This window comes from Perna viridis, chromosome 3 (genome assembly GCF_037379345.1).
Source record: "Perna viridis isolate PV_CMFRI_1.1 ecotype Kerala chromosome 3, ASM3737934v1, whole genome shotgun sequence".
Classification (NCBI taxonomy): domain Eukaryota; kingdom Metazoa; phylum Mollusca; class Bivalvia; order Mytilida; family Mytilidae; genus Perna; species Perna viridis.
The window spans coordinates 54,679,489-54,707,236 of record NC_142447.1 but is presented as its reverse complement, the minus strand read 5'-3'; the positions used below and the strand labels follow the sequence as shown (position 1 = coordinate 54,707,236).

General features: G+C 31.8%; 1 protein-coding gene across 3 annotated transcripts; it reads left to right on the top strand.

The window, feature by feature from the left end:
- The first annotated feature begins 1,862 nt into the window (after nt 1-1,862).
- LOC148622947 (calpain-8-like) lies at nt 1,863-27,515 on the top strand. Of its 3 annotated transcripts, XM_088573328.1 has the most exons (12): nt 1,866-2,268; nt 8,332-8,442; nt 10,462-10,593; nt 11,013-11,206; nt 12,663-12,831; nt 14,688-14,702; nt 16,758-16,921; nt 18,739-18,911; nt 20,086-20,199; nt 22,370-22,491; nt 23,373-23,590; nt 24,221-27,515. In XM_088573328.1, exons 1-12 carry the CDS (start codon nt 2,104-2,106, stop codon nt 24,303-24,305), a joined length of 1,662 nt encoding a protein of 553 aa, XP_088429454.1. In that variant the 5' UTR covers nt 1,866-2,103; the 3' UTR covers nt 24,306-27,515. The 3 variants fall into 3 exon arrangements, with proteins under 3 accessions (XP_088429456.1, XP_088429454.1, XP_088429455.1); XM_088573330.1 differs by lacking the exon at nt 24,221-27,515 and having other exon boundaries at nt 1,863-2,268; nt 23,425-23,568; XM_088573329.1 differs by lacking the exon at nt 14,688-14,702.
- The last annotated feature ends 233 nt before the right edge of the window (nt 27,516-27,748 follow it).

Sequence of the window (27,748 nt, the reverse complement as noted above, 5' to 3'; positions counted from 1 at the left end):
CCGTTTTACAAAAAATGACATGGTTCATAAGATGAGCTCAAATTGATTGCTGATGCTTGTTTATGGCCGTTATGAATTAAAAAAAGAAATATGTTATATCGAGTTTTCAAAAACTTAAATATTTGAAACAGGCTATCCAGCAGAATTCTATGTACACTATGACTAGATTGTTTTGAAATGTCAAAACTCAGTTTGAAGTCATACTTAAGCAAAACAGAAAACCAGTGACGAGACAGAAAATAACTGGAATGATTTGAATATTATATCGTTTGAAAATGAATATGTCAGGCTTAATATGATAATTAATTGGAGGGAGTGAACAAGTTCTGCACACTCGTTAAATCTATGCGTTCTTCGGCAGTCGTGATCATATTTTGGTTATTCACGATAACCAATTGATTATCTTATTTAATATATATATTTCATCGATTATTCGTTGCCACTTTCAACATGGATTTCAATTTTGTGAACAGCAGATTGATTTTGATTTCAAAGTTGTGACGTTTTGGCGGGAGAAAGTTCGAGATTGAAATTACCGAATTTATTACACAGTGTGAACCATCGAAATTTATTTCACTGGGACTATTCGATAAAACACTGCTCTCTTTATAATAAAAATATATAATACATCTTATAAATATTAACTTTTGGAAAAACCAAAAATGTTATATTAATTGTACGTCGAAATTTGGTCCATCACATTCGGTGTACCGTGGATAGAAAGAAAAAAAACAGATAAAATATAATTAACTTTCAAATTGCAATAAAACAAATATATCAAAGACGTTACCCAAAACATCGACAGTTTTGTTTCGGTAACACAGATTCTTGATATGTAGTAATTTTCATTTTAAAAGAATCACAATATGCAGTTAACTGACAATGTAGTGATTATACTCTTATTTACAGATGTATATTTTTAAGATTAAGTTCCACTTTATGCAAGGTTTCTTTTCCATTTCAATTCTGCGTTCGATTTAAAGTTGGTGTAATTTGTCACACTGATATATTATATTTTCTTATGAATGTCAGGTGTCATACATGTAACAAGTACTCATGATTAAACGACAAACCACAAAATCCAGTAATTGTACTGCTGCTAAATCAATGCGTATTGATATCTTAAACCTTTAAATGAATAAATTGATTCGAAATACTAACACTGTTGTTCTGATAACGCGTAACAGCAATGGAATTGATTAATTGAACACACAACAAAAACAGTTGAAAATACTCTATCTAATTTCAAATTCTCCCATTCTTCAATTTGCTGTGTATATTTATTATACTCATTTTTTACTGAATACAAAATTTTAGTTCAACATTCATACATGTCACACAGACATAAGTCAATGACTTCTAAAATACAGCAAGTGTATTAATTCCATAATTTCTTATGTTACGGTAGATGACAATTATGCCTTTGGTTGCTATACCACACGTAAGATTTTTAAGTGCATCTATCATGCCGCTGAGGTTTATAGTCAGTAATTAACGCTTTTGATAAATTAGTATCGCGTTGAGGTCCTGTTTTTGTAGATTGTAGCATTTGATATGCCTACGTCAAAATATTCATTTATAATTCATAAAGTTTAGCAAAACCAATCGCCGTTTATGGTTTCCATCTGTTTTTTTAGATCTTTAGGGCTTAATAATCAATATTCCATTTCATTGATTCTTTGCTAAAAAGGCAAAAGATTCACCGCTATCGAATCTTTTTGTTGATCGATTGAAAAAATCCGCAGCATTGTTATGTTAAATTGTTTTATTTGGATTCTATTTCAGAAGCTAGACAACATAGTACAATTACGTATGCCTAGTCTCAGGTAAAATGTCATTGATTGGTGCTTTATAATGACAGTAGCACCACGTGGTGTTGATGAAGTTGATGTTGTGAAGAGTAGCAATTCAGTCAACTCAATGAGTGGTCATTCAATATCAAGTAGTTGTAAGTGATGTAAAACGAACGTTTTCTTCAGTAACTTAAAGGATGGTAATGTTATGGTAATTTTTGACACATACATATTAGTGGGCAATTAAAGGAACATTTAAAATATCAACCGAGTTTTGCTCAATATGACTTAGTTATGTAGGAATCCTCAAATGGGATGCACTATTACGATCAGCTCAAGGAAAACACACGACGTCATTAAATCCAAAATTTCTGGTGACAATGGTAATGAAGTCCTGACAGTCAGAAAAGAGAAGTTGACACCAAGGAACTGGACTAGTGTGGTGAAAGCAGGGGGTATAGGAGGGGGAGCAGCGGTAGGTATACTACTCAAATATATGTAATTCTTACTTATCGACAAGCCATGTTAATCAAAAACTGACTTCTTAATTGATTTGATCATTTTGTTATTACGGTTAATTCAAGACTTTCTCTATAATTTGGCACACTGTGTAACTTATGCTTGTATTCGATTTAAAATGCTATGGTCATAAGATAATATACTTTAAACACACAGAAGATACACGATTGATAAACAATCGAATGCATGGAAGGAGACGTGTCTTTTTTGCAATTTGTAAGCGTTGTTTTCTTCTCGTTTAAATCTAATTCAAATCTAATTAATGGAATATAAATATTTTATTTACATTTTAAAGTAATTATTCACAAAAAGCATACAGATGAATTAACCTTATATTTCCTGAAGTATTCAATGAAATAGGAAAAATAATGTGTGTGTGTGTGTGTGTGTGTGTGTGTGTGTGTGTGTGTGTGTGTGTGTGTGTGTTCCAATACTGCCCAACAAAAACTTAACTTACCAGTGATCATCACAATTTAGTAACAATGTCTGTTTCTAATTTTGTATAATTGAAATAGACTTACTTTACAGTGTTTATCCATAAAAACGAAACAAAAATATTAAAGCGTGATTATTTTTTTCAATAACAAAAATGGTCAATACACAAACAGAACTACCTATGTACATTTATGTGTACACATATATGAAACTTTTCGTTTTATTTTCCTGTCGATTTAATGAGTTAAAATTTTATTTAAGTAATTTTATTTAAATACAGATGAAAACGTTGCGCGTTTAGGAAGAACATTTAAGCGCAAAAGAGGCGTAAGGATAATCAAGGGAACCAAGATTCTAGCGGAAATCAAAAGAATGTAATGCAGGGACAAAGATCCGATATGGAAAAACAAACAACATAAAACAACAAAAATAATACATAAAAAATAACAAAAGTAAATAAGCAACTCAAAATCCACCTGAAACTGCGAGAATGGACCAGGCGCGGTGGTAGAATAAACGTCCTCTGGTGTTCTAGTAACGAGTTGCTCATAAAAAGTCAAGTCCAGGGTTTATGATTTATTTCTGATCCATAACCATGCTAAACGTACATCATTTATATCGATATATTTTATTTTGTTTACAACATGTACATTTTTTGTATTTATCACACTAAGATATCCCTTTCCTATTTTGGAATGTTTGATCAAATCTACCTTTTTTGTACGCTTACGTGTTCTTGACATAAGAATATTTATATTGCCATATATATGTAGAACATGGACTGAAAGTATTAAAGTTTAGACTTAAAATTAGTGCATTTTGGACATACAGTCAGTCATTTTCAAGATAAACGTTTGAAACTAATTCACAATTAGAATAAACACTTTGTACTGGCTTACTTAATGTCGAAGCTGTTTCCTTGTTTCTGATGACATATCTTACCCTTATGGTACTTGTATACTTCACCGTTTCAAAGGAAATGCCCATCCTTCTATTATCAATACACACGTCAGACAGCTAAATAAAACTACCACTTATATAGAAAATTGCATGTTGTTAAGATTCTAAACGGATTTAACTAACAACAATTAGATGGTTACAAAATCTCGTGTTTTCGTGAGTTATAAGTAGAGTAACATAGTCAGCAATATCCTGAAGGTCACTAACATCTGTTAATGAAAAAAATGTATTTAGAACTAATTTTTTTCTGACTATATCAATGACATTTTTTTAATTTTGAAATATGTACCCATTTATTCGAGACAATCAAAGAAAAATCATACAGACATTTGCATATTGAATTTAAACACACACTTGTAGGAAGCATGACTTCGAATTCATTTTCAAGATATTTATCAGTCCTCCGAATCAGTAAATATTCAAACAATTTCGATGCACTGTCCAATGCATCGTCTCATTATCACTACTTGTGACCGGTACGAATATTAAATTCAATATCATTTCCCTCCCCGTCCCACGTATACAAGAGGGGCAATAAGTCAAAATAGTATAAATACCGACGAAGCACAGCATCTTTTACACATACGTTTATTATACCTGTAACTCTTATATTTTTTAAACCTTTTACATATGTATTTATTAAACCTTTTACATATTTATTTATTAAACCATTTAAATATACATTTACTTAACTTTTTACCAAAACAAAGACGACCGCTAATGATGAAATATGAGCGGATGAAAAGTATCCTTATTGTTACACATTTATTTTTATGTAGACATGATTAAATGTTATTAAAATAACATGAACTTTTTTTTTTATCTATGATAGCATTATTATTCAATAGGCAAAATAATAACTCTTAGGAAACGTTTTACTAATTTACAATAAATGTCAAAGACACATCGATACTCCACAATTGGGCCTATTTTCAATCGCACCGGCTTACGCCTTTTAATATCGAAAAAGAATCTATTGACGTCCTTGTATTTCGTATATGTAAATAAACCTTACAAAATTTATTTGGAATCGTTAAAGTAAATTTTAAGAATGTAATTGTTTTAAAATATGGACTTCACATGGTCAAAAGTCGATGCTGAAAACTTTCTTTAAGTAGTATACAACTGTGTGCAGCGCTAGTCTATCAAGATTACTTTTTTAAAAACAGAATGACGTCTTGAACGACTTTACTTATTGATAACCTTGATCCTTAATATCTAGTTATTTAAACGCTTCATGTCATTCAACGTAATAAGTAACAAATGCGAAATATTGCGTTTGAAACTGATTATGATTTTACAAAAATTAGAGTTTCATTTTTGACCGTTGAATGGTATAAATATTGACAAAAAGAACATCAAAGTATATTCATTAAAACTTCAGAAACCTAAATGGGCTGTTTCCATAATCGAACATGACTCGATGTACTAATTGACAACATTTGCAATCCATTGAAAGCATGACTTCGTATGGTATATAACTTAACATATATACATGTCTATAAAGGTTCTTGCTAGATTAATAGCTTTTGCAAATGTTAATTTGAATAAGTCAGTGAAAGGTGTTTTCCATATTGACAATACTCCGTCATTTTTCTTTTGCATTTTGTTCATTCATTTAGTATTTTTGGTATTTTTTGTTTTGTTTTGTTTTGTTTTGTTTTTTGTTTTTTGTTTTTTTTTGTTTTGTTTTTTTTTGTTTTTGTTTTTGTGTTTGTTTTGTTGAGATTTTTGTTGTTTTATGCTTTGTAGGTAATCTATTTCTCAATTTGTCAAAACCCTTCTCCTCTGATATAACTTGACCAAATTTGGTTTGAATGTTCCTTAAGGTATTGTGCATAGAACTGATATTGGGATTTTCTTTCCGTCGAAAAACATGGCCACCGGAACAAAGAGGGTAAGACAGAAGTTTTTCCCATATATCTCCAAAATGATAGGTTTAGCGAAATTCTTACTATGGCGAAAGTGTTCAGAATGATCAGATCTATCTGTGGACAAATTTTCCTGTAAATTCGAAAATCCTGTAAAGACGAGTTAGAGTTATTGCCCTTTTTCGATATTTTTTTTCTACTTTTAACATTATTACTTTCAAAAATCTTCTCCTATGACACTACTTGACAAAATAGAATCGAACTTGGTATAAATGTTTCTGATGGTATTCCGCATATAACTGATGTGGGAATTCTAGATCCGTTAAGAAAGATGGCCGTTGTTACCAAAAATAAAACATAAGGATAAGACAGAAACACCCGCCGAGTTGCTCATAAAAAGTCAATTCCAGGGTAGATGAAAGAGGAAAGGAAAACTATAACACGTTGAACAAATCAGTTTTCACGGTGAAGAAGGATACACCATAACGATCCATGAGTTCATGATGACAACCATTTTCTTAAGAGATTATGTCAATCTTGAAGCAACATAACCTTGTCCTGAAGCCTAATTGTAAGAAGTCTAGCATGATACAAAAAGTCTGCGTAGTTACGGCAAGCTCTGGCATAACGTATGAGTTGTGATATGAAATTTCTATACGCAGGCGCTGAAGGGGTGTTGCACAGATGAAAGGAAAGTATACAATATGGGATGAAAAGTCATCACGTTTGTCGTACAATTCGGTCAATAGTTTTCCTTTATATCAATCTCTAAGTGTAGGTCAAGTTATGAGGCTGAATTTCACAGTATCTGTAGTATCCTTTATCTCAAGTTCTTAAGGGTAGATTGGATGTATCAAATTCCTGAAACTAGGATTGTTTAGCGATAATACGTCATCTATATAGTGGAAACTGAGATTAAAGAATCTTAGCCTTCTTTTTGAACAGCTCAGCTATAAAGTCAGCCTCATAAGAGTGAAGGAATAGGTCAGCCAGTAAAGGAGCACAATTAGTTTCCATTGAGATGCAGATAGTTTGTTTAAAAACGCGTCCACAGGTTTGGTAAAACATTTCGCAGATCCAGCTATGTAGGGTTGTTTGTATGGATTCTTGTGGAGTTTAAGAATCCAATACATAGATGGCCGCTGTTACTAAAAAATGGATCAAATGGGTCACTTAGAAGATTTACCGTTAGGTTTAACCATTTTTTTTTTAATTGCCGAAATGATTTTTATTATAACGCATACAAAAGCCTGCATTGGATCAAAATTATCAGACGCCTCCCTGTTAGAGTTATTGTTATTGAAAGGTGAAAAATGACATTATTTTACGGTTTTCGGCCAATATCTTGAAACTTTCAATTGCTGAAATGATCCTTGTGATAAGTCCTACAAAAGTCGGTGGGATAAAAGTTGACGGACGACTCCGTGTCAGAGTAATTGCTCTTGGAGAAAAATGTTTTTAGCAGTTTTCAGCCAGCCTATCTCTTGAAAACTATAATAGATAGAAAGAAACTTTCGATTGATGAAATGATCTTTATGATAAGTTCTACAAAAGTCTGCGGGATGAAAGTTGACTAATGACTCATTGTTAGAGTAATTGCCCTTGAAAGGCGAAAATCATGATTTTAGCAGTTTTCAGTCAATATCTTGAAAACAATAAAACTATAATAGATCGAAAGAAACTTTCACTTGATGAAATGATCCTTATGATAAGTCCTGCAAAAGTCTTCGTGAATACAAATTGTCGAACAACTCTTTGTTAGAGTTATTCCCTCGAAAGGCAAAAATTAAACAAGGTGAGCGATTCAGGCTCCTGGGAGCCTTTTGATTGTATTTTGTTGCTCATTGTTTGTTTCTATTGTTTGTTTATATTTACCTCATCAGTAAGATCCAAGTCCTTACCTTTCGGCCTACGTAATTCAGAATTGCAGATGATGACAACGACGGGAGCGTAGACAACATCTCACCTGGACCATCTTAGAACTAATATTTTTTTCTCATTTTCAGTCAATTTAAAATGGATAGTGCTTTTATTTATTTTTATTTTGTTTTATTTTATTTCATTATTATCTTTTTTTTTATGTCTCCATGATTTTTTCTATAATAAAAAAAAACAAAAAGTTACTTTTCGTTTGAAAGTTGTTTATAGCAGCCATTGAAAATGAATTGTTTGTTTGCGGTGTATTGATTTTTAGATGTGTTAGCTGATATTTTTTCAAAAGTATAGTCAATCCATAAAATTACAGGAAATTATTTCATGGAAATGAAAAACACATTTTTGTTTTCTTCAGGGTACAACCAAAGTAACTTAAAATACTATGAATGGGATTCACTTCATTCAACATTGCCCAAAATATACTTTTTAATGTTCAATGTTATACAAATTTATAGCTTCACGAATTAGTATAGCGAATGAGGTCCATGCTCCCAGTTTTTAGTGGAGTCCGAGATGCTCATTTATTTTTGTTTCTTTGTATGTATTATTTTAGTTACTTAATGTTCTTTGTTGTGTTTGTCTGTTTTCCATGTCTGGTCTTTGTCCCTGGATTACATTCTTTTGATTTCCGCTAGAATCTTGGTTCACTTGATTACTCTTTTTGTTAACATTACGTAATACGGAATAAAGTTTTTAGATGAATACGTTCCCCTATTAAATTATAAAAGTTATGTTCTAAGTTTGATTTAACTTCGTTGATTAAAATATTCTAGTCTATGTCTATGGAAATATAAAAATATCAACAAACTTCCTTTTAGAGAGCCCGGCGCCATGGAAAGCTGTTTGTCGATCCAGATTTTCGGGCTGACATGCTTTCTATATTCAAACACAAAGTGACATCTAAAAAGATATTATGGAAGAGACCGAATGTAAGTATTTGCATTCAAGTTTGTTAAGATATTATAAAGTTAAAATATTCATGAGACAAAAATCATATATGTAAAAGTAGACGATAATAGTACAGCAATTTCAAAGAACTTCCAACACGGAGTACATGATTCACACTTAACTGTAAGCACTTATTTTCTTTTTAAATCATATTCTGTCGAAATTATAAGATCTATGATAATCGATAGCTGACTATTAAACCTTCTACAATGAAACACGTCTTGTTTTATGATTTTACTTGATGATTTGAAAATAGTACATTCTTTGTCTTAGTGTTATTACATCACAGAGTACAGGTGTATGAAGCATCAAACGTTAATTTTCTTATGGCGTTAAACAGGAGGCTTAACAAAACGATAATGTGAAAAAAATCTATTTATTTCTACCTGACAAACGTCGCCATGACAACTGATGACGATTTTAACGCAAAAGTAGTAATTAAAACATTTTAGTTTCCATATACGTATGTAACAGTTCAACTGGGAGATAATCTTAACTTGGAACATGTTTATCCTTATCCTCTTAATACAAAGATAATGAATTCTTGTCAACATCAGAAAAAAATTGAAATATAAATATGACAGACAATTGATTGTTTAGACAGGGAAAAAAATATCGAATAATTGAATACGTGTTTATTATTTGTTTGTGTGCATGTACATATTATAAAGGCCGTTTTAACAAAATGTATTTAAATATCAAATCTCATAGTACGATATCACTTGGATGACCATACAGTTTTACAATAAGTAACAACTATATATCAGCTTCATACACATTAACACCTTTCCTTAGCTATTACTTAAAATGATTAAAGTTCGCGATTGTCTGTGATGTTCTTCCTGATGAACCAAAGAAATAAACCATTCAATATTTACGGTATTAACATTCTTTAAAACTAAACCTTTGACATAAGGAGTCTTTGAAAGTATCGACATTTACTGTTATCAATTAGTCTTTGACTTTACATAACTTAAGACTAAATTATACATTAAACATCAGGAGCCACCAATATAAAACAATACGTATAACCATATGAAAATTTGCGCCGGATTATAGTGTACCCAGAAACATATATTGCTTTTGTATAAGTCCTATTAATGCATTTTCACACTTCTTCTTGGAACTAAAAGCTTTTCTTGTCAAGTTTTGTCATTACAAATTTGTCTACATTTCCTATTGCTAAACTATCGTCATCAGTTCTAGTATTGTAAAAACCAAAATAGGATTAATTTTATCCCAGTACGATTTTTTGGTCCTACCTTTTTGTTATAACAGATAACATGTTCATATAATATCTCCAATTACGGTATACTGAGACCATTATGTGGTCATACAAAATACACTTTCGTTGTCATTATTTGTAATTACTTGTTTTTTGATGTACGACCATTCATAAATATGACAATTTAGAAATATAGATATTATTTAGTACCGTGGATGTACAAAAATACAATATATCACTTCAGGGATGAATGCAACAATGTATAAAATGAGAATTTTTCATAAATTGTTTTTTTTTCGAATCTTATTGACGGGGAGTAATTTTTCTCCCACTTCATATCATAAGTGCATTCTTTCTCAAAGTTGCATGTTGGTTTTGGATTAACTGCATCGATAAAGAGAAATAGATTACATAAAGGCATCAAAATTCATTGAAAACGAGAGATAACTCTTTAATCTGAGCAAAATTTGGTTGCTTTGTTAGGAAACTTTGAAGTCATTTTATGAGCCATACATTGTCGACTACATTATATTGGAACAAAAAATTCAGGGCGATAAAATTTACTCTGTGCCACTCACATTAGGATCTACCTGATGTTTATACGGGCAGTTTCACGGACAGATACTTTACCGGGTCTAGTAAGTGTAAGAATGCAAGGTAGTATGTCGTACAAATATAAGAATATAATAGCTGAACAAGAACATCTCACTGTTAAGATGTTATATTTTAAATCCAAATTATCAAATATTATTAAAAATATTTCAATTTTGTACAGGAAATCATATTCAACCCAGTTCTTATATCAGATGGTACTAGTCGTCATGACATGAAACAAGGTGAATTAAATGATTGTTGGTTCCTTTCTACTCTCTCTGCAATAGCAGAGAAACCCCAGTTAATGGAAAAAGTAAGTACATATTATATATTATATCAAGGAAATTTATTATAATATTGATCTTGTCTAAAATACAATGTTCACGATTTCCTTTATGAAAACTTTAATTCACAGTATTTCGACATACATGTAACATAAACGTAAACTGAGCCATGTTTAATGCTCATATCTTCAGAGAAAACGAAGAACGCGCATGTTACATGTAGTTATCTGTAGTTATTTGGTGAACAATTTGATTCTTTTCACAACGCATTGGATAAAACAGAAGTACATATGGTTGACTTAAATGCATACATTTATAGCATTATATATGCATATACTCAGCTAGTAATCAATAAAAGAGATTTAAATCGAAAACTTGAAGTTTTGATTTGTTCGTATTGTTCCGTTTAGACATTGAAATAACTGAATTTTTGTACAACATATTGCAGATAATACCAGCTGATAACACTTTCGGTACTGCTGCCTATAACGGAAAGTTTCATTGTCGCTTTTGGCAGTTTGGAAAATGGGTAGATGTGTATATAGATGATTTATTACCCACCGTCAATGGAGAGATATTATTTGCTCACTCGTCTGATCCTACTGAATTCTGGGTATCCTTAGTGGAAAAAGCCTATGCAAAGTATGTTTATAGTTACAGCTATGTCTTGGTAAACTTAAACGTTGAATAACCATTCATGTTTTGTCATGTTCATGTTAGATTATTTTAACTAACTTACTGGCTATTGCGATGAACTGAACAATCTGATATCTTATCAAAAGCGCTTGCATATGTTAGAATTTACTTTATGAACCACTGAAATAATGTTTATCTTTTTGTTGGAAGTCTTATAAACTAACCTGCGTCAATGATATTTGGTGAAATGTTCCAATGTTTCCATCATTATATTCATTGAAAACCCTTGAATTTGATGACATAATTGATAGAAAAATACATTTTATATTATATACATTATAATATTGAATGTTTACAATACACCCTTAAATAGGTCTGAAAAAGTGTATGATACTTTAAACACTGAATATTCTGCCCACAAGTGGAACAATAAACATGTTAAAAATATATTAATAGTCGCATCTACACACTTTCAGTCATCAATATTAAAACAGTAACACAATCATTTACAATGTTAAGACAATAAGTACATCATACCATCCTTTATTGAAGGAGTAATCAAGAGAACCAAGGTATAGCGGTAATCAAAAGAATGTAATCCAGGGACAAAGACCAGACATGAAAAACAGACATACACAACAAAGAACATAAAGTAACTAAAATCATACATACAAAGTAACAAAAGCAAATGAGCAACTCAGACTCCACTAAAAACTGGAAGCATGGACCAGGTGCACCGATTGGGTAAGCGTCCTCTGCTTTTCTAGAAACACCCGCCGAGTTCCTCATAAGAAGTCAAGTCCGGGGTAGACAAACAAGGAAAGGAAAACTATGACCCGTTGAATAAATAAGTTTTCATGGTGCTGATGGATACACCATAACGATCCTCGAGTTCATGATGACGACCATAAAACTTCTGTAGTGATGACTTCAATCTTGTAGCAACATAACTTTGTTCCAGAAGCCTATTTGTTAGAGTTCTAGCGCGATATTAAAAGTCTGCGTAGTTTCGGCAAACTCTGGCATAACGTATGTGTTGTGATATGAACTCTCCATACGCAGATGCTGGTGGGATGTTGCCACAGATGAAAGGAAAGTTGACAATTCTGAATGAAAATTCATCACGTTTTTAGTTAAGTTTGGTCAATAGTTTTAAAGAGAGCATATTTAACCTTTTTTGTTGTAAGGACTCATTCTTATATAGGTGTAAGTGATAATAATACCCATATTATGTTAAGTTGGCTTTCCAGTTTCTATATTATTTAAGGGGACAATCAGATATCAATATCGTTAATAGATGACGTTGTTAAAATATAAAAAAATATATAATAATTCCAACATGAAATAGTCTGTTCTTAAGGTGATTGTCAGACATTTCTTTGCTGTCTTCTGGTTACTATCACACTCCCGTAGTTTTCGAAGATCTGTAATTTTTTTAAAGATTACTATCACATATTTTTAGATTAAATAAATCATATGAGGCATTAGAATATGGTTTTGAAGCAGATGCTTTCACTGACCTGACAGGTGGACTAGCGGAGTGGTACAATCCTGCTGATTTAAGGGAGGAAGATTTTTACCTCATTCGTGCAGCTTTTCAATGTGGTGCCGTCATTGGTTGCCTTAGCGTTGTAAGTAAATGAAAATAAATATAAATGTATGTAATTGTTGTTTAGATTATTATGATGTTGTAAATATCAGCAGATAATTGAATAACAGCCTTATTTTAACTTTTTCCAGATTCGTTTGGAAAATAGTTGTTTGTGAAAATTTAAGATTTTCTGACATAATAAAAATTTGGTGGATATATTTTAGTCCATTGAAATATCACAGCATCATGTTAACCAGATTACACCTGAAACTATGAAAATGTTTCTATTCCAATACCTTTTAATTTATTCGATCATGACCCAACTACCAACAACCTTTCTTGAGGTAAATTCTATATTTAATTTTTAAAAAATAATAAATCATACTTGTTATGACTTAAATCAAAATATATTTCAATTTGCACACCATCAGTAGAGACAGGCGAGTAGGTTAAGATGTCTAATGAACCAATAATATTTAATTCGTAAAGGCAGGGGTGTGTGAATGAATTTATTTTACATGAATGAGAAACTACGAACTAAAATTTCTTCCGAAATATTACATCGAAAGCCATCAAGAAGGCAGATTGGTAGGTCTGTCATAGAACTTTGTTTCGTGGATTTGTTCGACTGCTGATTAACCGATTGCTTAACCTTGCTTTTTTGTTTTTTTTTTGTTTTGATTTGATTTTATTTTGTATTAAAACAATTTACTTTTTAATATGCTTTACATATATTTGTTTTATTGTACACAATTCAATATCTTGTTATGTTTTCTTTTTATTGATAGATCTACTTCGGCATAATTAACTTGTTCTGCAACATTGTTTATGCACTTTTACAAAACAATATTTATTAGAAATTTAGAAAATGCGAAATCATATATGAAATAAAATCATGTTTTAAATCAGATTGAATATTTCTAAAATTGAAAGACGAATCTCTTTTTCTCTCATGAATGGTATCCTGTTTGTAGATCCTAAATCTCTTTTACTCATGAAAGATATCCCGTATGTAGATATCCTTTACGTAAATTCTATATAGTTCAATTAAAGAGGTACCTATGTACACAAGTATATTTGTATGTGTCAATCGTGAAAATCATTTTCCACAACCTTTCAAACTACCTAACTTCAGTTGGCAATACAGGCGTATATGACCAATAGGTTAATCGAACCGAGATACGGACTTTCTGTAATTAAAAACTGCCTCGAAAAGGTCTGATAAATTTTTAATAAGCAATTTTGTTTTCCCTATCAGATAGGAGCATAAAATACAAAGGTTATCGCTGCATTTAACGAGTTCTTTTTTACCGTTAAGATAATTATATTGTGTTTATATGGCTAAATTTCGCGATAGGGAATTATTTAATGGTTTAATAGCCAAATTTGTAGAGCAAAAAAAGGACATATCTGCTAGTATGAACTGGCATGTCGTATATTCACACCAGGAAAATTGATTATATATGCACCCCCTTGGAATCAATAATAAAACTCCTACATGTTTTTTTTTATTATTATTCTTTTTTGTACTCTTACTTTCTGTCTGTCAAAACATGCAGTAGCATTTCTTTGTAAAATCTGAATTGTATGTACACTTTTTACTTTATTCAACTGTCACACGTAAAGAAATAATATTGAGTTTACTAACAAATTATTAAAGTTATTTAATCTGCGGACAAAAATTGTGATTATGGTCAAAATATTGCCATGCCTAAGTAAAATGATACTTCTTTAAAGATATGTTGCGGTAAACGTCTTCTATAGCATTGGATGACAGCAAAATGTATCGCATTTTGGAACCGAACAGAAGGGAATCTCTTGAAAGTGTTTTCGTAGTAACAAGGTCTTAAAAAATGACTTGAAATGATATGAATTGCTATAATTTTTATTCACTAGCGACCTCGAATACAGGTAAGGTTTACATGGACAAGACGATTCAGGCGTCGGTCTCACAAAAAGTCGTAAGTGTGAAATTGATCGTAAATCATGACGTCACAATGCTATTTTAGTTTATGACGTCATTACTTCCGATCAATTTTACACTGACGACTTTTTGTGAAACTCACGCCTGGAATTATCATATACGTTTTCACTTTTACAAGAATCCGTGCATGTCAGATGTGATTACTGGAAACTATTAATGATTCTTTTTTTTGTGTGTTTTGCACGCGTTTGTTTCATTTTGCTAACCACATTTTTTTATCACTATTTTAGTCTTTCAATAAACTCAATCTTTGATATAAGTTTCAATTACAAATTCATCAGGAATCAAGCGTTTTTGCATTTCATATCTGTATGTTTTATTTTAATGTAACAGTACGACATGCATGTTACGACATGTTACTATTTGTTTGTGCATGTGGCATAATCACCAGTCTAAACATTTTTTGTGTGTTTGTATATTATTCGAATGTCAATTTACTTCTTAGCTCACCTGGCCGTAGATCATGTGAGCTATTTTCATCATTTGGCGTACGTCGTCGTCGTTAACAATTTCTTCAAAAATATTCTCCTTTGAAACTACTGAATGAATTTGGATGAAACTTAAGATGATTATTCCTTAGAGTATCCAGCACAAAATGACCGTTTGGATTTTTGATCGGTTAAAAACGCCGCCGTTACTAATAATAAAACTTAGGGTCGGACAGCAGATTTTTGCATATATCTCCAAAACCGTTAGATTCAGCCAAATTCTGACATGAGTAAAAGTATGCAGCATGATGAGATCTATTTGTGGTAAAATTTTGGTGAAAATCTGTTCACTCATGTTAGAGTTATTGCCCTTTTGGACGTTTTTTGCTGTTTTTTGATGTTATTATATTCATAAATCTTCTCCTCAGAAACTACTATACAGAATTCAATGAAAAATAGAACATAGTGGTCAGACAGCAGATTTTTGCATATATCTCCAAAACCGTTAGGTTTAACCAATATCTTTTAATTGCTGAAATGATCCTTATTATAAAACCTACAAAAGTCTACGAGGATCAAAGTTGTCGGACAACTCCATGTAAGAGTTATTGCCCTTGAAAGGCAAAAAAAATTACGTTTTTAGCAGTTTTCAGACAATATGTTGAAAAATAAAATGAATATAATGAAACTTGATGAAATGATCCTTATGACAAGACCAATCAAAGTCTTTATAGAGTCAAAAGTGTCGGCCAACTCCTTGTTAGAGTTAATGTAAAGCAAAATATTAACCAGGTGAGCGATTCAGGCTCCTTTTAGCCTCTTATTATTTTACGTAAACCACTACGCATACTAAGTTTAAACATGTTAAACACATACACATATACACACAACCTTAATAAATGGCATTCAAGTACATTATCTAAAAAACTTTATTTTTCCATATAATTATTTTTTCCCAAAATTTGAATGAAATGGTTTCTTACATACATTGTCCACAACACACTAATTTGCTCATGGAATGAAATCATAATCAGATATATATATTTGTATGATAAAAGAACTATGGTACATGTGTCTAACTTCACATGCATAGTGTTCATCTGATCATCTGATATTATGTCACATTTCTAGGCTACTGTATTGTTTGGTATTTGCTTTTCTACAATTTAACAATATGGTATTGATTATCACTAGACTATAGAAGTATAACATAAAAGCAACTTAAAAGAGACGTAAATAACCACTTTTTAACTTCTTATCTGATACAAGCATTTAATGTCTCATTTTGCTCTATAAAGGTAGTCCACTTCCCTTTTTACTCGTTAAACGGGTCTTCTTTATGGTTATAGACATGAAATGCATTCACTAAATTCTTAATTTATCGAAAATGAATATTACTTATATAGTCTTTTACACTTATTTACATTGTTTCTTTGTGACGTTTATAAACGTTATAGATTAAATTTTCAATAATCGTTGATCATTATTCAGCATAAGCGATTTTTTATTATGCTAATACATGACCATTGTTGATTAAGAAAGTTTTAATTACAGGACAAGGCTGACCGTGATGAAAAAGAGAAAAAGGGAATGGTTTCAAATCACAGTTATGTCATTACTGGAGTTGAGGAGATCCCTTATCTTCAAAATACCGCTAAACTAATCAGAATGAGGAATCCATGGGGTGATACAGAATGGAATGGTGCTTGGTGTGATGGGTGAGTTATCTATGTTCATTACACATGGAACATGCTTATTTTGATGGGTGAGGCATCTATTGTCAAGCGCTGTGTGTAAAATTAGATCCATTTTATAATACTTTTTGTTTTTTGACGTATAATTTGTGTGATTGGTTTGTTCTCTGTTGTCATTGCAGTGATATGTTTAGTATGATGAGTGAGTTCTTTGTGACGTTTTTACAAACAGATATTTTCAATCGACGATAAAGAGTTGGATTATGCTTGGTATATCGTTGAATACTTACTGCAATGCATCAAATGCAACTAGCAACATTTTATTTCAAATAAAGCAAAGTGATGATCAAATGGAATTATAATACTGAGGTTATATCAGATAAGAAGTGCATTAGATGAAATATGTATCTATCATTGACAATCGAAGTTCTTCTCCATTATTCTTTGCCTCCTTACATGGAAGATATAATCACATAATTGAACGCTCGTGGGAATTGCCGCTGTTCTTACTTATCAAATTATATGTTTATTGACAATCAATTTGTCAACTTAATTTTTCATATTACTTCTTTTGATTAAAATGTTCGGGAGAATAAGTCACCAATGGACTGATATCTCATCTCCTTATCAAGCAAAATAAGATATTTTACATCTTTAAGTATATTAAAATACAATTAGATTTAATAAAATAGTAGTACATTTAAAAACGTAGAAATCAGCCTAAGTGTTCTGATTCGTATTCTATACTTTTCTGTTTAGACAAGCTTTTCTGGCCCTGGCATAATAAATTAGAATGGTTTTGATCGACTGCGAGTTCGTACTTTACACAAAACAATTTTACAAAATGTGTTTATAGTTCCATCAAATCAATGTTATTTCTCTACAACACAATACAAAAACATTAAGTGGTTAAATACATAGATGAATTACAGCCCGAGCAGCTACGTATACAAAAATATGTGATCTTAATTGTACGACAGTTTGTAGCAAAGGAAACCATATACAGAGTTTACCGAAATCGTCATTTGTATTATTTTTTTCAGTTTTCTTTACATTCTTCAACTTATGTTATATAATTTTTTTTCTTCTGATTTCGAGTAAAAATTAGCAATTTGTCTACTTCATTTTCATCAGAAAATCTAAACATGCATTATAGCCTTATCTTATGCTATCACTTGTTACTGCTAATGGAAGTTATGGCCGATTGACTTTTAATATTTGAAATTGGTTTGCCTACAGATAATTGCCCAGAAAGTAATAATAATCAGATAATCGATATATGGGTCAATGTTAGAATTTTAATAGAAATATATCACCAATAACCCAGATTGAAACCTTCAATGTTATATTCGAGGATTTAGATTTTTCAAACACAAAACGATCTGATTTGTCGATGCATCCGTACATCATCCTTTAAGTCGGAATATGAAGCAAATATAGATATATTTCCAATAGAATATTATATTTTCTGCTCTGATGCGATAGATATCATGTATAGTATATATCATTTTGATTCTGTATCGATGGATTAAAAATGCACCGCGATATATTAAATATTTCTTTTAAAAACTCAAAATGGCAAGTTTACCTTGGATATATTGTAAATGTCCTGCCTATCATTCATCTCATCTTATTATTAGTACTGCCATTTTTGTTGGCGATTAATAAAGATGATATGCCATGCTGAAAAGGAAACAATGCATGATTCAACTTTTTATTTGCTCTATTGACCGTTTACCAAGTTGTTAATTAAACTTACCTACACGTGAAATCTTTATCATAAATGAATTGGGGTATATAATGAGAAGTCATTTGTCAGTTTATTTATTATATCGTTACAGAAGTGATGAATGGAATCACGTTCAAGAATCTATTCAGATGGACTTGGAACTAAAGACCCAGGATGACGGAGAATTCTGGATGAACTATAAGGACTTTAGAAAAGAGTACTGTAACATGATAATATGTAACTTGTCACCTGACTTTGACCACGATGGTATAAGTGATAAAGCAGGTGAGTCAATATTATACTTCGACCACGATATTTTAAGTAGTAAGTTAGGTGAGTGAATATTACAGTTTCAATTTACTTCATTTTGTGTGATGTTTTTTACATAGGCTTTAAAGATTATGCTGTAAACAATGATAAAAGTGCCATGTAGGCCAAGTGACTTCAGCAAAGAGATTAGTTGATATATGGTAAACATTTTTTTTTTGTTTCCTTATATAACTATAACATGTTGCCCAACACGATAACAGTCTACAGTACACCAGTAAGGTCGAAATGATATAATTTTCAATATTTTTATGTAAAAAGAAACCTGAAATTTTCCGTCTCAGTGGAAATTGTCATTGAATATGTGGTGCATGTCGTCTACTCTTCAGTTGATAAGACTGTAGAGTTTATCAACCAATCAAAACACGCGAACAAAACGCCTGGTAGTTTGATCGGAATTATTCATGTATAGTTAGACCAGATTCATTAATGTATTGTTTTTGAATGATAAGCAACTAAACTTACATTACCATTCTTTATGTCCCACGAGGATTCGGTCATTACTAGGAGCTAAAATAATATCATCCTAGATTTTACCCTGCAGATTTTTTTTTGAACCGTTGACAAATTTAATGTTACATGTTGCTCTCCATTTCGGTATGATTCAGTTGATCTAAAACATGTTATCAATTTACGAGTCCTATTCCTATATAAAGTAGAGAAAATCAATACCTTCGATAGAGAATATATTGTTAATAATTAATCGGCGACCTTTCCAGGTTTGTTTACATCCGGAAATTTTCGGATTAATCCAAACGAAATAATAGATTTACATGGTATGAAATATCATTGCTGAGACAGAAATGGTTAACTGAGACCAGCTTGTTGCTGGGCTGTATGTTTTATTTTTGTGATTATTTTCAACAACGGATTATAGATAGTCTATAAAGATTATTATGGACTAGATATCATATACTGTTCAATCATTTAGTCATATTCTAGTATCCGAAATAAATCAGACGGCAGGATTTTGAACGAAACGACTTCTTTTTAATCATGATTAATACTTTTAATCACATTTCCTTTTTTTCAATGAAATTTTGATCTTACAAAATTAAAAACAAAGTAACATGTGTTTTCAAATACCGATACAATGCTTAAACAATTAATTAATTATTGATTTATTTTTCAGAGTACCAGTTGAGTTTATATGGGCGCTGGGTTCGAGGAGTGAATGCCGGTGGTTGGCTCGAATGTGAAAGTTTCTACACAAATCCTCAATATATACTCACTCTTCATACAGATAGTAAGTTTCTACACATATCCTCAGTATGTATACTCACTTTACATATAGAATGTAAGTTTCTACATAAATCCTCAATATATACTCAATATACATATAGAATGTAATTTCTACACACACACATATATATATATATATATATGTATATACTCAATATACATATAGAATGTAATTACTACACACACACATATATATATATATATATATGTATATACTCAATATACATATAGAATGTAATTTCTACACACACACATATATATATATACTCAATACACATATAGAATGTAATTTCTACACACATATATATATATATACTCAATATACATGTAGAATGTAATTTCTACACACATATATATATATATATATATATATATATATATATATATATATATATATATATACTCAATACACATATAGAATGTCATTTCTACTCAAATCCTCAGTAGATACTCACTTTACTTTTAGATTGTAAGTTTCTACACAAAGCATCACTGTATATTCACTTTATATACAGATAGTAAGTCTCTACACAAATCCACGGTATATGCTTACTCTTCATACAGATAGTAAGTTTCTGGACATATCTTTAGTATATGCTCACTCTGCATTTAGATTGTAAGTTTCTACACAAATCCACAGTATATGCTTACTCTTCACACAGATAGTACATTTTATACACATATCCTCAGTATATGCTCACTCTTCATACAGATAGTTTCTACACAAATCCTCAGTATATGCCCACTTTTCATAAGGAATTACCAATTTGTTTCCTCATTTTGTTGACATACGGTATCATGACAGTCTTAGCGTATTCAATCATGGTCTCACTGGATGATCAATGGTTTTTTGAATGGGATACATTTCAATACTTTTGAAACTTGAAAATCGGATGGCATCTGTGTAGTTTAATAAATGAGGTGAAATGGTAACAGCAGTCATGTCAAACTGATCCCAGCAACACCGGTGATTTCACGCTTTTCATCAAGAGCGACTACGCTACAATCTTTCGACCCCTTTTCTTCTTATGTCGATTCACTTGTAGGAACTGTTCTAACCCAATCTGATCAAAGTTAATTACATAGCCATGAGGCACACTATATTCCTTAACAAACTTTGAAATCTTGTATTCAGGCTTAAAGAGTTCAAAATAGTCAGGTAGTTTCCTTGCTGTTTTGTCCCTTTCCTTTTTACAAGACTCATGCGCCTCATCATCGACCTAGCATACTCTTTTGTCATGTCATTATGTCCCCCGTTTTCTATTAATAAAGCCCTAGTTTTCCTTTCCTCGTTTGTCTACCCCGGACTTGACTTTTTATGAGCAAGTCGGTTGCTCTTTATAGAAAAGCAGATGACGCTTACACTACCGGTGCACCTGGTCCATGCTTCCATTTTTAAGTTGAGTCCGAGTTGCTCATTTGCTTTTGTTACGTTGTATGTATGATTTTAGTTACTTTATGTTCTTTCTTATGTATGTCTGTTTTCCATGTCTGGTCTTTGTCCCTGGATTACATTCTTTTGATTTCCGCTATAACCTTGGTTCCCTAGATTACTCTTTCAAGATTGATTTTCCCTTTCTTGCGATAATCATCACGCATGCTTCTTATCGCGGTTTTTGATAGGATGTGTAGAACCCATATTCCCCTCGTTTCCTTCTTTGTCGGAGTAGAATTTGGTGAAGCATTCATTTGCTCGATAGTGTCATTGGCAGCTGTTATTTTATTGCATTTTCTTCCGCGGTTTGGTGAAGGTAATCACGGAGAAGTTGCCTCACGGATTGCCAAACTATCTTCACTTTAGAATACGAGTAAACTAAACCTTTTCTTTCAAGTCAAATTTTAAATGTAATACCCGTACCTGATCTTTTTGTTTTTTCAGTATTTTAATTTTTATGTTTCTTAACTTTCGTCCACTTCTGGATGTTTGTTTATGCGTTCAGTTGTACTAATACCTTCTTCATAACTGTTGACCAGCGTTTATTATCAGAATGTTTGCTTCACGTGTGCTTTCTTTTCCTAGTAACAGAATTTAATTTTATTGTTATTATTATTTTTTTTTTATTTTGGTTAGTTTAATTTTTTTTCCAAGAAACTTTTGGTGGATTGATATAACATTTTAGTATTCTTATAGGCGACCCCTATATAAAAATTTACTACCAGTATATCTATTTCAGTTAACGTTCAGCGCAGGTTTAATGGTCGTCTTCCACTAGTTGTTTCGCTTTTACAAGTCTTCCACAGGCAGCATAAACTCGATGGTGGTGAATTGTTTGCAATAGGGTTCGAAATTTTTCAGGTATGATATTTTTATATGAATATGTTGTATCCACAGATTTAAATTCCACATCAAACTATCAAAATAATTGTAAACAATGACACGGACAATAGAGATAGAGAGGGGAACTCGAATGTTATTTGTTTTTGCGGAAGACAAGTATAACAATATTCAAGGGAACCAAGAAATCAAACGAATGAAATACCGGGACAAATACCAAACATGTAAAACAGACAAACACAACAAAGAACATTTAGTAACTAAAACAATACATACAAAGTAACAAAAGCAAATGGGCAACAACTCGGACTCCACTAAAACAGGAAACATGGACCAGGTGCACCGCTAGGGTAAGCGTCCTCTGCTTTTCTATAAACACCCGCAGAGTTGTTCATAAAAAGTAGAGTCGGGGGTGGATGAACGAGGAAAGGAAAACTATGACACGGTGAACAATTCAGTTTTCATAGTGCAGATGGATACATCGTAATGATCCACGAGTTCATAATGGCGACCATCAAACTTCTGTAGTGATGAATTTAATCTTGTAGACTTTTAACCGCGATACAAAAAAATCTGCGTAGTTACGGCAAGCTCTGGCATAACGTATAAGTTGTAATATGAAAACACCATACGCAGGTACTGAAGGGATGTTGCCACAGATGAAAGGAAAGTTGACAATTCTGAATAAAAAGTCATCACGTTTGTCATAAAGTTTGGTAAATAGTTTTCCTTTACCATCGATCTCTAAGTGTAGTTCAAGATATAAAAGTACATTTGTGTGATGTAGTCAGTGCTTACATAACTCTAAACAAGATGATGCAGATACAAATTTTAGTACATGCAGTTTATGGTAGAATAAAGCATTTTTAAATAAATATATATATATATATATATAATTACAGCTGTTTAATAAACCAATTGCTGCCATGAACAAGATTTTCTTTGACCGAACAGACCCATTAATGCCAGAAAATGAAGAAACATATGCTGAGTACCGGGAAACTTCTGGACGTTTCTTTCTCGATCCAGGCCAATACTTACTGGTGCCAACGACACAACAAAGCTACCAACAACGTTCCTATCTTATGCGAATGTTTAGTGTCAGTAGGATGGAGTGTATGTAAGTATTCTTACATTCAATATAAGATTAGCGTTTTTAAATATCAATAAATACAATTATATCTTACATTTTATCAGTGTTTTAGGTCTGACAATTCATTTTTATGGTACATTTACTTTGCCATTTACATTTTTTCACACCGTGTAGTGAAGTTCGTTTTTTTCCAGTGCTAATGTCAGATGTATCTAATGTCAAAGACAATTCGCTTTAAATATTCTTCAGCAAACCATTGAAGGTCTTTTCTGGTGTTTTCCCCCGTAGTGAATTTTAACGCATTTGAAATGAATACTCGTAGGAGAGAAAAATTCACGATTTACAATCTAAACGTTGTCTTGAAATATAGTTTTGAATTATTAATTTCAACAGTCGCCATCAAGAGATGACCGGATATTTGTTAACTACCGTCTTTTTACTTGTATAATCAGATTCACGTTTGATTCTTTAAAGCAATAAAATGTATCTCTTTTATAAAAAAAAATATTACAAATGATCAAAATAGAAATTCTCATAAAATTGAAAAATAAAGTTAAATGGAACTTTTCAGTTATTATGCAAAACGCCAGGCTAGTGCGCATGTAGAGAAAACAAAGTTTGGCTTTTACAAAAGTGCATAGATACTATCTCTTTCAGACCGCTAGCTAATGTCATTGAAGGACTTGGTGATGATACAGGAACGCCTTTTACTACCAAAAGACCATTGTCTAGGCCAAAATAACGCACCGTGTGCAACAACAGCATTTAATTCTGAAGCATTTGTCAGGGAAGGACGAACTATCAATTCACGTGTGATCACCCTTTCTACGTTTTTTCAACAAGCACAACGGTTACAAATCAGATCACAGCGTTTCGTTACCTCGTTATGTACTGGGCACCGTAACAGACACGTGATTTTGAAATAAGGATTCTTCCTAAAAGCCTTAATGATGGAGGAAGGGTGTACACCATAATTACTGTCGGTTCGGTTGATAAAGATTCAAGCTCTTTCTGTCAACTTTTGTCCACATGCAAAGGCACACCTATATCGGCCATACGAAATTTATACATTATGTGTGCATTAGCGCAGGTATGTTACAAATGTGGCAGGATGTGTTTATTTATGACAATGTGTTTACTAGGGAGAATTTCCAGAGCCAAAAGATACGATGACTCGATACGAATATATGTGAAGGCGTGGCATAGTTTTTTTATACTTTGTAGTTTACATATTAAACCTGTTCCAATTACCCTTGAAGACTTTTTTATGACACTCTTGCACTATTATATTTCATTGTTTGTAAGACAAGTGTTTTTTTTTCTGAATTCTTGAAACATAGTAAATAACAAACAGACAAACATAGAAAAAAAAATTGTTCCTATGCTCGAGTATTTATGTAAAGCAGAAGAAGTCTACTATGCAAATCCTTGCCATGATAATCGCCGATATATTACATCGTTTTGTATTATTATTTTCATTTATTTGATTGCTTGTGTGTTTTAGGCAATCTTCATGTGGTAGCTTGTACACTTATTTTTTAATTTTTTTTAATTTTTGTTCAAAACAAATATATTTTACTTTTTGAAAATCATATTTACATCAAGAATTCAATTTTTGTTGTTGTTTTGTTTTGTTTGTTTTTGTTTAGTTTTTTTAAAAGTTTGGTTTTTTTTAGCAATGTCTAGTTCCATTATTTAATTATATTCAGTATTTAATCCATATGAATTGCCAAACTATAATGTTTGACCTAACTTTTGGCTATTTTAGTACAATTAACTGTACAATTCTTGTTCAACCTAGTGTCACACAGTAAGTCAATAAATGTTGTAATAAGTAAAACTAGGGCGTTAAATTACAAAACAATGAAATAATAAGTGTAAAATTGTTATATCAGATTTTGTAGTTAGATTGGATAAAAGCTAATTTTAAAACCCTATACAGTTTCTTTACTCCGAAAAACCCATAATTTCACTTAATTCAACCCAGATTTTAAGTCTTTCTAGAACGATCCAGTATCCTTTTTTAAATGTATAAAAGAGCTGTATCAATTAGTCCAGGGCACAGGGGCTTGCTTATCAAATAAACAGACACAAGACTTCTAATCAAATCAATACAAGGATTCGCATTGCGGTCTACTGTGACGCTTGAAAGCTAAGGACAATTTGTGTTCCTAGTATTATCGCAAACCACGTGAAGAGTGCCGATCAAACCCGTTGGTTTAACGATGTCAAAGATCGCAATTGTTTCACTTTCGGTCAAGCGATTGTAGAAATATGGAGTTTAAATGTAAAAATCCTTGTATTGATTTGATTAGAAGTATTTGATGGTGATACTTGTGTTTATTTATAAGAATCATTTGTCAAATGATTGCTGAGCAATTAATATGAAAATATTCGATTTTATTTGAAAAAATTCAGTTTAAGCGAGGCACCCCCAAATCTAGGATCATCCTTTTCGTGTTTATATACTAGTCAAGCTGTGCATTTGATAGTTTGAGCAAGATCCAGTGTCCTGGGTGTAAAATTTGCGCTTATATAGAAGTGAAATATGGAGTTTTGTAACTTATAGTACTCGTTAATGAATGCATTGAAGTTTGAAAAAAGATATGAAAGTTTCTTTCTGGATAAATTCGTAATCGAAGCTGAGTGCAACTTAGTGTTGGTTTCTTGTGTCTTTACAAACGATACGAAATATTCAAATCCTTAATTTTAAATAAAATCAGGAGCAGACTTGACGACTACGGACATTTTTATCTCTGCAATTATCCTAATCCTTATCAGCTTACAACTTATTATAAGAAAATAATGGAAAATCTATTCCGACTATCTTGGTTTTAAGTCAATAAAAAATTACTGAAAACAATAGATTGCCGTACACATACACATATGTTTTTTTGAGTTTTATTTTTGTTCTTTTTTACTATATCATTGTACATTTTGTTTGTGTATCTAAAAATAAAGATACCAACACTTACACTGAGGGTGTATTAGCGCCAAGTTTACACTGGGGCTTGCTTCAACAATCAAGTATCGCGCTAGACTTCTTACACAATAAGGCTGCTTCTGGAACAGTGTTATGTTGCTACCAGATTGAAGCCATCACTAACGAAGTTTTATGGTCGTCATCATGAACTTGTGGATCGTTACAGTGTATCCATTTGCACTATGAAAACTAATTTGTTCAATGTGTCTACCGAGGACTTTACTTTTTATGAGCAACTCGGCGGTTTTTTCTATGAAAGCAGAGGCCTCTTACCTCTCTGGTGCCCCTGACCCATGCTCCGAGGTTTTAGTGGAGTCCGAGTTGCTCATTTATTTTTGTTACTTTGTATGTATTAATTCAATTACTTTATGTTTTTTGTTGTGTTTTTCTGTTTTCAATGTCTGGTCTTTGTCCCTGGATTACATTCTTTTGATTATCGCTGTAACCTTGTTTCCCTTGATTACTCAGCAAATATTGTGACCTTTTTTCCTGTGACTTTTTCATGTGAGTTATTTCCTATCGAAATGGTGACTTTCCTTTCTGTGACTTTTTCCGCTTACCGATTTTGAAGTCACCCACCCACTCCATTCGTGTTTTGAAAATTGTCAATAATTCTTCATTTGTACCTAATATGTCATTGTACAGTTCATACCTATAAATACACTGTACAATTTGCCATTTGATCAAATTGTGCAAGAAAAGTAATAATTATGGTGATGACACGTCTTTTCTTGTTGATAATTCATGAAATTGTTGATGCAGTTACATGTGAATAGATCAGTGTAATGGTTTATGATTAATGGGGTAGGGAGGAGTGTAAGATTAAACACTTACACTGCGATTTAATGTAATTACAAAGATTTAATTACCATGTAGGTGAGAGATGGATGACAATTATCTTTCTGGTTCAACAATTATGTAATCACGTAATATTATCTAGGTGTGAACTCTAATAAACAAAAATTATAACATGCGGTTTTAGGTTATTTAATGGAATGGATAACTTATTTAGTCTGTATGAACTTGAGACTGAACCTAAAACAACCAGTTTATTAGAGGGAGTAATAAAGGGAACCAAGGTTATAGCGGTAATTAAAAGAATGTAATCCAGGGACAAAGACCCGACATTGAAAACAGACATACGCATCAAAGAACATAAAGTAACTAAAATCATACATACAAAGTAACAAATGAGCAACTCG

What these genes read in the sequence shown, in the direction of transcription:
- LOC148622947 (XM_088573328.1), top strand. Translation starts at nt 2,104, where the DNA reads ATGGGATGCACTATTACGATCAGCTCAAGGAAAACACACGACGTCATT. An exon ending in GTGGAAAAAGCCTATGCAAA is followed by an intron (nt 11,207 to 12,662) that starts GTATGTTTATAG and finishes ACATATTTTTAG; the next exon opens with ATTAAATAAATCATATGAGG. An exon ending in ACTCACTCTTCATACAGATA is followed by an intron (nt 20,200 to 22,369) that starts GTAAGTTTCTAC and finishes TATCTATTTCAG; the next exon opens with TTAACGTTCAGCGCAGGTTT.